The sequence below is a fragment of the Eschrichtius robustus genome, chromosome 10 (genome assembly GCF_028021215.1).
Source record: "Eschrichtius robustus isolate mEscRob2 chromosome 10, mEscRob2.pri, whole genome shotgun sequence".
NCBI lineage: Eukaryota > Metazoa > Chordata > Mammalia > Artiodactyla > Eschrichtiidae > Eschrichtius > Eschrichtius robustus.
In genome coordinates, this window is record NC_090833.1 from 10668612 (window position 1) to 10681691 (window position 13080).

The 13080-nt window shown below is 45.9% G+C and overlaps 1 protein-coding gene across 2 annotated transcripts in view; it reads left to right on the forward strand.

The window, feature by feature from the left end:
* Positions 1-5434: 5434 nt before the first annotated feature.
* Positions 5435-13080, forward strand: part of NR6A1 (nuclear receptor subfamily 6 group A member 1) — a 210462-nt gene continuing 202816 nt past the window's right edge. For both annotated transcript variants that reach the window (XM_068552292.1, XM_068552293.1), the window contains exon 1: positions 5435-5688. In XM_068552292.1, the coding sequence (XP_068408393.1) occupies positions 5589-5688 (100 nt within the window). In that variant the 5' untranslated portion in view covers positions 5435-5588. The remainder of the gene's footprint in view (positions 5689-13080) is intronic.

Consider the following 13080-nt stretch of genomic DNA (forward strand, 5'->3'; position numbering starts at 1 on the left):
CCTCTTTGCCATTGGGCGGCTCTCCAAAGGGCATCCCTGCAAGGAGACAAAAAAGGGTCTTGTTCGGAGCCCGCAGGAGCAGCGGGGGCAGTGAGAGGAGCGCGGGCTCCCTACACCGAGTGAGGTCCTGTTCTTTGAGATGTGGGACCTTGGACGTGTCTCTTCACCTCTTTGAGCTTCAGTTTCCTCGTCTGTTAAATGGGGAAAACAGTGCTTTCCTTTTGGAGTTGGTTGTAAATTTCAGATGAGTGATGTTTCCAGGGCAGGCGAACCTTTGAGCTCTCTAAACACCCAGACCCTGCCAGCTCTACCCTTCTCAAGGCTCAGACGCCTCTCTCCTGCATGTTCCATTTCTTCCTCCCTCCGAGATCCCTCCCATCAACCCCCAACTTAACTCCAGCACCTCCAACCTTTTAAACACCCTCCCCATCCGCCTGAGGGAGCGCCTCGTTTCTCCGCTTCCTGGGCAACAAAACTTTCCCGAGGAGCCATCTGCGGTCGCCAATCCTCAAATTCCCTGCTCATCCCCTCGCTCCAGGGGTCTTCAGTCTCACTATGGGAATGCCTTGTTGGGGGTCTCTGGGCCCTCCTGCAACCCAACCCAAAGCGGCACCTCTCTACCCTCTCAGAATCGACGGCTCTTGATCACGCCCCCTTCTCCAACTCTCCTCTCTCGGATTTGCCCTCGGATCTCACCGCGGACGACTCAGTCACTTCTGCAAGTCCTTCTGCCTCTGTGCACGCCGTGGGGGGTGGGGGGAGGGGGAGTGGACCCCCTTTTCTAACCGCTCCTATGTCTGTAGATTACCCCTCCCCTGAGCCCAAGAAGGCTCCTCTTGTGTTTGCCTGGCTTTGTAAACATCAACTGCTCAAAAAGGGACACTGATTTGTGCCCTCCAGTGTTGCTACCTTCCACGCCTACCCTATCCTTACTTTCCAGCACTTCCCCTTCCTGCACTCCTCCATCCTCTTCATTTTCCTCATGGAATTTATCACTTTATGATCTATATTGTTGGTATGTGTTTCTTTGTGTCTGTTCATGCCTTCTCTTGTGGGAGAGGAATAAGGCCTTCCTGTCCACATACTTCGTCCACAAGCAGCTAGCTCAGTGGCTCTCAAAGTGTGGTCCCTGGACCAGCAGCCTCAGCATCACCTGGGAACTTGTTAGAAATGCAAATATAAGGCCTCAACCCAGACCTAAGGAAGCAGAAGCCCCTCCAGGGGTGGGGCCCAACCATCTGTGTGTTTCTTTCTTTTTTTTTTTGGCCCCACCGTGCGGCTTTTGGGATCTTATTTCCCTCTCTAGGGATCGAACCCATGCCCCTTGCAGTGGAAGCGTGGATTCTTAGCCACAGGATCGCCAGGGAAGTCCCAACAATCTGTTTGTTTGTTTTAAAGAAGGTTTTTTTAAATCAGGGCTGTGAAATGATCCAATTTGCTTTTTTTTTTTTTTTTTTGGCTGCATTGGGTCTTCATTGCTGCGCGCAGGCTTTCTCCAGTTGGGGCGAGCAGGGCTACTCTTCGTTGCGGTGCGCGGGCTTCTCATTGCGGTGGCTTCTCTTGTTGCAGAGCACGGGCTCTAGGCGTGTGGGCTTCAGCAGTTGTGGCTCCTGGGCTTAGTTGCTCCGCGGCATGTGGGATGTGGGATGTTCCCGAACCAGGGATCGAAACCGTGACCCCTGCATTTGCCGGCGGATTCTTAACCACTGCGCCACCAGGGGAGTCCCCAATCTGTGGTTTTTAACCAGCCCTCCAGGGGATTTAAAATTTGAGAACCACTGGTTCAACACAAGGTCAGGTGGTCCATAACTCTCAGTTGAATTAAAGAATCATGTGCAGTAGGTGTTCAGTACAAATTAGCTTCTTTCATAACTAGAGATCCCCTGGGAGGGCTAGATTAGTGTACAAAATAAATATGGTGTGTGTTCTTATGTGCACAATCTGGGAATGGACACAATTAATGGATAAGGAGGAGAGCCAGCTGCTGGGAATCCAGTAAGGAGAAAGGCTTACTTTTCACTGAATACTTTTTTGCAACCTGGGAATTTTGCAATGTGTTTCCTATCTATTCAGATAATAGACAAAATGTACTTAAAACAAACAGAACCTGGTGGGGGTTCCCTTTCCCAGCCCTTTCTCCCCAAGCAGCCTGGCTGGGACACTCTGGCTAGGTCCTGGAAGAGCAAGGCTGCTGTCATCAGAGAACTCTGCCCCCCCTGCTGGCTGTTCTCCCACATGGCCCCATGGTTTCCTCTGGCTTCCTCCTTTTCACCCTTGTCTCCTGCACTCTGTCCCTGGGTAGGCTCCAGTCACAGTGAATTTTCTGTTTCAACATGGCCTCGGGACCTTTGAACAGGCTGTTCCTTCCCCCTGAAACTCTCTCTCTCCACCCACTGTGACTCACTCCTACTCATCCTTCCATCTTCAATGCTCATTATCCCCCGGTCACCGCCCCTGACCAAAATGAGCCCTGTCACACACTCCCATAGCGCCAGGAACTTCTAAGCGTGTTCTCAGTCGTAGCACTTACGTGTAATTGTGGGTATGTGATTATTTTGTTTGATTAGTGTCTGTCTCTCCCACCACAGAACAAGGCCCTCATGATGGAGCCCATACCTGCCTTGTTCTTAGCTGTAGCTCTGGCAGGTTGTTTGTCTACCTCTGACCTCAGCACTCCCCCCACCCCCAGATCCTTCATTCTCCTTAGATATTTTCCTTCCTAGCTCTTTTGTCATTTGTCCTGCTGATGGGGGGAGTCTTTTTCACCTGTCCTTCTGAGACTGTTTTCTCATTTGTAATTTGGGGAGAAAAGTATTGACCTCTCAGGATTGTTCAGGGGACAATGTAAGGGAAAGGGTCCATAGTAGGTGCCTACCTCACAGGACCCTATCTGCTTAGAACAGTCAATGGCTGGGGTCTCCGTACACAGTCATTTCCCTCACCTTTCTCAGTTTTGTGGTAGTTGACTCTTCCCAAAAAGCATTTTCAGAAGAGAAGTAACTGGGAATTAGGACCACTCTTTAAATAACATTAGTAACAGGTCCCATTTATTAAGCCAGACCTTATATTAATTGCTTTGCATGCATCATCTTATTTGATTCTCATAACAATCCTGTGAGGTAGTAACTATCACTATTATCCCTCTCCCCTTAGAAACCAGGACTTTGAGGCTTGGAGGTAACCAAAGTTGTAGTTATTAAGTAGAAAAATCAGATATGTTTTATTTGTTTTTTCACCCACTCAGCAATTATTTATTGAGTGTCTACTGTGTTCAGGTTCTGTGCTCAGCAGTTGGGGTTATAATGATGAGAGTGAGAAAAAAGGGAGATCTAGAAAGGCTTTTGGGAGGAAGTGACAACAGAGCTGGAGTCTGAAGCATGAGGAGGAGCTACTTCCAAGGGCTGAGCATTTGGCTGAACTTTTCTGTCCATCTTTGAGAGTCGATTTAGAATTTCATCCACCACTGAAACCCCAGTCCTTCTGGAGGTTTCTGCAGTGCCACTTAGCCCCTGACTGGATCTCCAGGGAAGGGGAACTCACTGCCTCCAGAGGTCTGTGACAAAAGCAAGTTTTGGCTCTAGGAAGACCACCTGGTCCTAACTCATTTTAGAACCCAGAGCTCAGGGAATGGCCCAGAAGATCCATCTCCTCTGTCTCCCTCCCCCCGGCCCCCAACTCTAAGGGCTCCCCTCCCCCTCTGGGGCTGGGGAATGGTAGTGGGGAAGCAATCACAGAGAGATCATTTCTCACAGTCCACAGAGAGTTCAGAGAGTTCAACAGAGCAGTAAGGGAACACAGAGGGGAACTAGATGTTCCCTGGTGGGAGATATTAATATCCGTGAGGGGATATTTGAACAGGATCTTGAAAGATGAATAGGAGTTTGGGATTGGGTTGGGTGAAGCCAGTAGTGTGAAGGAGCCAAGCGTTCAGGTTCAGGTGTCTGACCGACTGGCTTTGGAATCCCCATTACTGATGGGTGATTTCATCAGTGTGTGATAGCGGCAATATTGGAGCTACCTCATAGAGCAGATGTGAGGTTTAGAGAACATAGCGTTAATGTAAATCTCTCAGACCGGTAGCCCGAGCAGATTAAGGATGCAGTACAGGTTAACCGGTGTCGGTAAGGAACAGCCAACCCGTAAATGCAGGGAAGCACTGCAAAACATCCTGCCTAGCGGGTGAGGGAAGGGGTGTGATGGGAAATCTGGCAGGGGTCAGACCAGGCAGGGGTGCGAATGCCAGGATGAGGACTTGAAAATTAAGCAAGCAATGACATAGAGGAGCCAACTGATTGGTGGGCGGGGTGGGGGTCAGGGTGGGGAATGGGCAGCCAGTGAGGAAGCTGCAGCATAACCCAGCAGAGTAGAGGCGGGCAAGGAACCAGTGTTCTTGTTCTTTGTTTTCGAACAGGCCAGGTAGAGCTTAGTTAGACCTTGGGAGGCAGCCGCGATGAGCCCTTTCCTGAGAGGGTCACTGAACGCGGACGCCCCCGGCAGGCCCAGAGGCTGGAGGCCGCGCGCCACCTGGTGGCCGCAGGAGGTGGGCTCAGCAGCGGAAATTGCAAAATCCGGGATTTTGCTCTGGGAAACTGAGGCAAGGAGCGGGTGTGGGGGAGACTGGGATCTTCCAATTGGACCCCGTCCCTATTCCAACCCCACTTTACAGATAGGAAAGCTGAGGAGAAGGGAAGGCGAACAAGACCGGGTAAGGACCCTCTCAAACGGAGGGCTTCAAGACCTCAGGAGTCAAGAGTCTGAGTTTCTTTATCGGCATCAATGGCCTGAAGCAGTTTGCCATTCTGTTCTTTGGGCAGCGGGAGAATGAAAGAGGAGGAAGAGAAACTTTAATCTTTCCCGCCCACCCGGAGGTAAAAGGCTTTAAAGAGTACCCCGGAAAGCAGAGTTTTATAGATTCCATTTGCATACGAACGCAGTCACCTCGAGTTAAACTCCGGCCCTTTAATCTCGGGTCCGATTTGTCCCGAAGCCGCGGAGGAAGGCCCTCGTGAATACCCCAAGCTCCGCCCCCTATAAGCCCCGCCCACAGGGCTGGGCTTCATTGCACGTGCTCACCCGGCTCCTTCGCGATCCGCCTCCTAGGAAAGACTCATTCTCGGGGCGGGGGGATACGAGGCGTCGTAGCGGACGTTGAACATGGAAAAACCACAATAAAGAGAAGGCCCTGAAGCAATCTTTATTCAATTTTCACCATAAGTTTTCCTCAGGGTTCATGATATTGACAGGACTTGGCCTTCCCTTCTCAAGGCCGCTTTTCCTTCCTCCCACCCCTTCAGTTGGTGGGGTCCCGCGTGGCCGGCCTCGCTCGGCGGACTCCAATTCCCAGCGTGCCCTGCAGGGCAGTGCGTGGCAGCGGCGCGTGACGTCGGGGGTGGGAGCTGGCCAGTGCTGAGGGGGCGCGGCGCGGAGGGGCGCGGAGCCGGGCGGCTCGGGGCCCAGAGAGCGCCGCGGCCGGCAGCCCGCCGGCCCCTGACAGCCCCCTCCCCCCCGGCGGACGACGACGACGACGACGACGAGGGCGCCGGTCATGGCGGAGCAGCGAACCGAGCGCGGGCCCTGAGCACCACCGCATGGAGCGGGACGAACGGCCGCCTAGCGGAGGGGGAGGCGGCGGGGGCTCGGCGGGGTTCCTGGAGCCGCCCGCCGCGCTCCCTCCGCCGCCGCGCAACGGTGGGTGAGGGGCGTGCAGAGTCTCGCCGGGCGAGAACCAGCCTCCTGTCCCCTACCCCGGGGATTCCCCTCCTCTCAGCCGACTCTCACTCTGGCAAGCCGCGGCGGCCCGGGATCCCCTCAGCGCGGACCTTCACCCCGGTCCCCCTCGGCGCGGACCCTCCCTCTCCTCCCCCTCCTTCCCGGTTCCCCTCCGCGCGGATCCTCCCCCTGCCTGGTTCCCTCCACCCCGACCTTCGTTTTCCCCTCCCCTCTGTCCCCTCAGCACAGGCATCCCCTCCCCCCGTCCCTCTGCGCGAATCCTCCCCCCTCCCCCAGGTCCCCTCTGCGCCGGCCCCTCTCGCTCTCTCCCGGTCTCCTCACCTCGAGTCCCGTCAGTGGGGAAGCCCCCCTCCCCCTCGGGTTCCCTCTGGTCCGAGTCTCCCCTTCCCCCCTCCAGGGACCCCTCTGTGGGGGTCTCTCCCCCAAAGGGTCCCTTCGGCGCCGAGCCCCTTCCCCTCCCCCCCACAAGTCTCCCCCCACGCGGGTCCCTCCTCCCTCCGCGGACTCTCCCTCTGCGCCCTGCCGCCGCCACACCCTCGACCCCTTGGTTTTCTCTGCCCCTCACCTTTTTGGAGCCTCTTTCCCTCTCCTCTGCGGTGCCGCGCTTCCGTTGCTGCCCCAGTCTCCACCTCGGCGCCGACCCCCAGTTCCGTAGCTACCGGCTCAGCGGTTCCCTTTCGGACCCCGCACCCCGCTTCTCTGCGCTCCTTCCCCGCGCTCTCCTGCCCGCCTGCCCCCCCGCCCTGCTCAGCCCCTTCTCCCCGCTGGCTCAGAGCTCTGGCCCGACCGGGTGCCCGGGACACCTGCCTCTTCCCTTCTTACACCCGCCTGTCCCGGCCCGCGCCTGCCCAACCTCAGTTCTCCTCTTCCCGTTCGCGATCCCGGAGCCCAGGCCCGGAGGATTCCTCACCTGGCCCGGCCCTTCCCACCGCTCTCTCCCTGCCCCCACGTCCGGGCCAAGTCCTCAGGTTCCTCGGGGCTGTGGCTGGGCCCGACTCACCCTCCTCCCCCCGGCTCTCTGCTACCCCCGCAGGGTGTTTTATTTGTATCTGTTTGATATTTTCCCCCTCAGTGTTTGCCGCGGAATGTTTTTATTGGTAACGTGTAAGGAGCTTTTGTGAGGTCGTAAAAGGTGAACTTTTGAACTTGGAAAGCGCCCTGGAGCAATTAGCGCAGGCGATAGCCCCGGGAGGCCTGCATTACAAAGGGTGCTCGTACCGGCCCGCAAACGCTTCGGCGGCAAACCCGATTTATTTATTTATTTGCCCTGCCTTCCACCTTTCTCATCTCCTCATTTCCGAATAAAGGGCAGGCTCTCGGAGATCCGTGTCTCCTCCCCTCTCTGCGCCATAAACGCGCAATTCTCTGAAAGATCTAGGACCGAACAGTGTCTAACAAGTAACAGATTTCAAATTGAATGCAAACACCCGGGACAGTTAGGAGGCACTAAAAATTAATTGCTTTAGCAAGAAGTTTCTCAATCAGGACAGTGGCCTGGCAGGTGTGAAGAAAGTAACCTGAAAATAGGTCACTTGGGCGCTCAGTTGTTGAATGAATGAGGAGCTACGCAAGGGGAGAAATCTTGGGGTGGATCTGCGCCTTTATAAATTTATTAACTCGTCAAACATTTATTGCCAGTTGAGTAGATCTGGTATTTTTTTTTTTTACTAGTTAAGGGAAAAGTCTGTTTCGAAGAGAGCCTGGTTAACTTCACTTAATGTTGCTGACCAAATAGTGATATGTTTTCAAAGCTCTTGTCCTTTTCCGAGATGTCTGTGATGTGTGGTATCTAGGTGGTTGGCAGTCCCTTGGGATGTCTTTGGAGACTAATTTCTGAATGTGAACATGTTTGAGATCAATAAAATCCCGTGTCACAAAGGAGGAGGCTGGAATCCAGTTAGGGTTAGAATGAGACAGTATCATAGGAACAAAGGATTTCTTTAGTGCTTTTGACTTGTAACGTTTTAAGAGGCGATTTGGTTGGTGTTAATGTGTTAAAGTTGTAAATCGTGATGTAAAATTTATCATGCTGATTTTTTACCCAAGTCCCAGATCTATATTATGGCCCATATTAGTGTGTGTATTTTCATAATGCCTTTCTGTGTGTCTATACTTCCTGTATCCACCTGTGCGACACGTAGCTGATGGATTGTACTACAGACAGTACTTTCAATTCTACTTGAGAATATTGTTGTAAGGGAAGCCTAGGAACTGCATTTGCTATTAATTATTCATTAGTACATTTTAAAGAACTCAGTGGTAATTTTAAGTCTTAATCAAATTTCCCTTTCACAGCCTCATTTCCTCAATCGGTCTGGACCATTTAAAAAGAATGTTATCAAGCAATACATTTAGGCTAAGGTGGCATCAGTCCAATTTAGTGCTACAAATATTTCCTTTTTGTTGAAAACAATGGGATTTTGGCAGTTTGATGGGCTTTAAAGAAAATATGTGAAACATTAGACTGTTGTGGGAAGTTTTATTTTCTAGTGTAAATATGAGCATTGTCTACTGTTTAACAATCTGTGTTCATTATCTCTTATAACTTAACTTGCTCACAGAAGAATTACCAAAAAAGAAAAAAAGAAGTTTATCTTTGGAATGGTGGGACTTTTTTTTTTTTTCTCATTCACTTACTAATTAATATTTTTCTCCAAAAGTAAATGAAACTGCTTAGATTCCAAGCAGAGAAAATGAATTCTCCTGGCTTTTTATCCTAGCGACTGATTTCTATTTTATATGAACTACTTGCAATAGATAGCTATCTAGATAGGTCTTTTGGTTTGTGTCATGAAGAAATAAACTGGAGGTGGAATTTTAGAAATGTCTTCCTGCCAGAAATGCCATTGATGCTGAATTTACAGTCCTTTAAATGGTTTTAATGGTTTTTATTATTCTATTGCAATAGAGTTGCTAGCCTTTTGATGCACCATCACCCTTCCAGGAATTCCCTGTGCTGACTGCGCTAGATATTTTCAGTTGTTGCTTTTAGGTTTTGATGACAAACATGAACTCACTTAGTCATAATTTTAAAGGAAGATGAATGATTTGAGGAAATATATGCTGAATATTGCACTTGTTCATTTTATTTTAAGAGAATAAGGGAGTAGACTTTTAAATATTTCAAGCAAAGGAAGATAATAAGCCACTCTAAGTAATTAAAGGCATGTTTTATATAATTACACTTTAGAGGAATTGGGGAGTTCACTATATAACATCATGCCCTTTTTCTGCTAAGACCATAGCATCCAAATGTTTATCCCTGAAAATACATTAGCAGATGTTTTCCATGACAATCTAACTTTTCAGTTCTGTGACTTTAAAGATCAAGTTAGTTCTGAGTCACCTCAGAATTTTCTACTTCCATTAAAAAAAAACATACTATAGTACTGTTGTTCTTTAGTAAAACAGCAAACAGGTGTTTTTTTTAGTAGGTTCTGTGACCTCCAAAGAACAGTGAAAGGCAACAATGAACAGATTCATTGGTGATTTTGAGCAGCTGAGGTGTGAGATGACCACATTTCCAATCTCATATTTACCATCCATTATCTTCTTTCTGAGCATTTGTTTCATGTAATCAGAATATGAACATGACATGTTCCTAATCCATAAATCATTCTGAATTCTATAGCAAAAGTGTGTGTGTGTGTGTGTGTGTGTGTGTGTGTACTGCATGAATTAGCATGTGAAAGGGAGTTAGCGAGGGGGAGGAGGGAGATGAGCTAATGAAAAAACTGCTGGTAAATTTCCTAAAATATGCCCAAATCATGTATTCTGTATTTTATTCATAATTTCTTGGTTTCTCAAATTTTTCCACTTTTTCCTGGGGTTGTGGAGCAAAGGTTTAAATATCTAGGTTTAGGTTAGTGGAGATTGGAGGGTAGAAATGCCAACTGCAAGTATGATATTGGTAAAGGAAGTTTCCATACCACTTCTAGTGCCTGTTGTGCAAGATGGCTTTAAATTGCTAATGATGCTTGTGTGTTCTGGGGCCTGGGGCTGTATTTGTGAGTTTCATCCTGTATTAAGACACCATCACTTTGTTTTTATAACTAGGTGGGTATTTATTGGTTTGTGTTGAATAAATTGGCCCATTAATGAATTGTATTCAGATGGTAGCTTTTGGCTTCAGAATTTCAAAAGCCAGGATAGCTCCTTCCACATTAGGAGACTTTATTTTCAGCAGGCTCATGTAGGTCTTCGGGGTCTTGTCATAATTTTTGGTTCTTGTATACTTTTGTGTTGTAGCCAAGTTAAATGACATTTTCCATTTAAGTATTTTTTCCATTTAGATAATTAGGTTGAAAGTTAAATTTGGGAAGATGCCACTTACGAGTAAATTTTACGTTGTTGGTCAAATCTACTCTATTAAAGTAGGACAATAAAAATGCCTTATTTTGTGTGAACCAGTCATCTTATATGTGAAAAAGGTTCACAGTCAGAAAAATCAAAAGTTCTGAATCAACAGATAAATCTTGCATTTCAGCAAAGAATAAAAGAGTCTTTGAAACAATTTTAAATAGAAGGTAGCTATTGAATATGTCCACACAGGTAGTGATCTAATATACCCAACTCTTTGTAATACTTCGAAAGTATTTCTGAGACCAACAAGTTGTGAAAGAAAACGTTTTCTTTCAAACTTTTGTATTCTTAAGGTCAACTTTTTCCTGGTTCAGGTAGTTTCTTAAGGGTTTACGGATGCCTTTGATCGATAACTAGGGTTCAGAAATACCAGCATTATTTAAAGTCAGTAAGAAGTACTGAGCAGGTAATGCTTTTTCGGTTGTTGCGTCCCTGTTAGAGCCGAAGATTCAGATTCGTCTGAACTTATTCTTATATTAAAAAACAAAAGAAACAAACTCGGGATTAACTTTGATATACAGTATTCCAAGAATCAGGCCCAGTCTTCTATTTTTTGCTTGTTTTCCACCATGGCTTGTCTTTATGAAAAAGATAAGACTGTTAGACCTCAGATAATGGAAAATTAGAAGAAAACCATTGTGAGGTGACTAACCTGCCTTTTCAGTGTGGTTTAGAAATAACTATAAGTAGAAAACTTTACTTGAAAGATTAAAACATTTCCTACTTTATTTCATTCTTCCCTTACTACCTGCTGTTAAACAGTAGCCTGCAGAGAACAGCTTTTCAAGAAACAGATTTTTTTTTGTTTACGATTATTTAAATAAGACTTTACTATGTAACCTGGTAATTCTAATTAACAGTGATTTAGTTGGGGAGCGAACCAGGATTTCCTCATCTGGCTGCCGGGGACCTGAATTGCTTTTTTCCCCACCCCCAGCGGCACCAAATCTTTTGATCCCTAAGCTATAGTGGTTGTCATTTGAGAAAGCAAACTGAGAGAAAATAAGTTGCAAAAATAGTCTACTTTGAGGCTTCATTTGCATCTTGAAAGTTGTTCTTAGGAAAAAAATTATAGGGATAATTGAATCTTTAAAATTTATCTTGAAGGGCGCAAACTCTCATGTCTAAATAGAAAATTCCTGAATTTCCTTAAAAATACATTTTTTGCTTTAAAAATTGGGGGGGTGTTTTAGTATTGACAATCACTATTTCAAAAGAGAAATTATCCTTATTATAAGTCCACAGGAGGCACGCAAGTGTTTTGAATTTCTTTAGGAATGTGTGTTTGGGGAAAACAAAAGTTAGCCTTTATGCAATGGAAAAATTTTCATTCAAAGTAGTTGTGGTTTCTCCATTAACATTATATTAATAAGTTCAAATAGAGAATCACAAATTCTTTTGTCATATACTTAATAAACTGTACAGTTTGTTATATTAAGAGTTAATTTTAAAAAGTATCTTCAAATGATGAAGTCTTTGGATCTTAATTGCAAACCGTACACCTTTCAGTTTGTTTACATGGGAGAAGCTATTCAAGCATAAACCACAGATGGCAGTAGCAGCATATTTTTCTATTTTCTGGACGGACTCTGGCCTTTAGGTTGGTGTCAATTCTACGGGCACTGTTGATAAGTCAGCTGCCAAGTATAATGTTTCCAAAACCAATTCCCTAGGCAGCAACATGTAATGTATTCTGGAAACAAATCCGGGCAATTGATTTGAAGATACACTCTGTGGGTGGTTTGAACCAGAGTAGTGATTTTGCTCTCATCTCAGAGTGAGAAATCATAAAGAGAAATTGGTGATAATGATAGAGGGAATTGTTTGAGTAATAAGCTATAGCACATTGGAATGGCAGTGGTGATATTAGCAAAGGATATATCAAACATAGATACTTGCTTGAACAACTTATTTGCATTGGAAACAATTTGTAGTTTTTTAGAAAATATACTCAAGAATTATAATTTTGAGAGAGAGAAATGCACAACTAAATTCTTCATGTGGAAGAGGTAGATAGCCTTCTCAACTCTTTATTTCCAACTCCTTATATTTCATAGTATCAGGGAATTTTTTATCTGTCTATAAAACTATTTCAGAGGTCTGTGAATGCCTGCTCTTCCATCCCATCATTGTAGTGTCAAAATTTCTGTGTTCTTAATTTTTCCCTTTAAAACCATTGTTTGAAAAAGGACATAATTAATTAAACAGATTTTTTTAAATGCCTATAATACTTCCTTTGAGTCCAGAGGTATAATTTCATAGTTTAAGACTCAGGAAACATTCCAGTAACAAATCTGTGTCAAAATGAAGGACATACTGATTCAGTGACTGGGGGGGTGGGGGGGGGACTACATTAACTTGTATTAGTTTTCATTTGAAAAATTAATTCATGCATTCATTTCAATCTTGAAGCTGTACTGCCTTAGAAGGATTGAAAATTCAGTCTTGATTTTTTTTTTGTTACTTTCTTATGCTCTACTGTATGATACAGTATTCTTTTTATCACAGTTAACTCCAATTTATGCAATTTAGTTTTCCTCTCACAAAAGAAAAAAAGAGGACATGTGAAGCCTTATACATTTTTTATCTTGCTTCCTCATCTCTTGCCTTTTAAAATTTGTAAATGATTAATGAAATAGTATGCAGTTGGATTGTATCTTTTTATCATTCATTTGTTACTAGATCATTTCTGACTTAATATCTTCCTACTTACTGAGTCCTTAAATTTGTTAATTTACTGTATTGTGTAAACCAGTGATTTTCAAAGTGTGGTCCATGAACCTCTTTGGGGTGGGGTCCCTGAAACCCTTCTGGAGGTTCTTGAGGTCAGAATTATTTTTCTAATAATGCTGGCATTATTTGCCTTTTTTTTTAACCGTGTTGAAATTTGCATTGATACTGCAGAAACAATGGTGGGTAAAAATTGTTGGCACCTCAGCAGAAATCAAGGCACCATACTGTACTAGTAATTGTATTCTTTAACTCCAC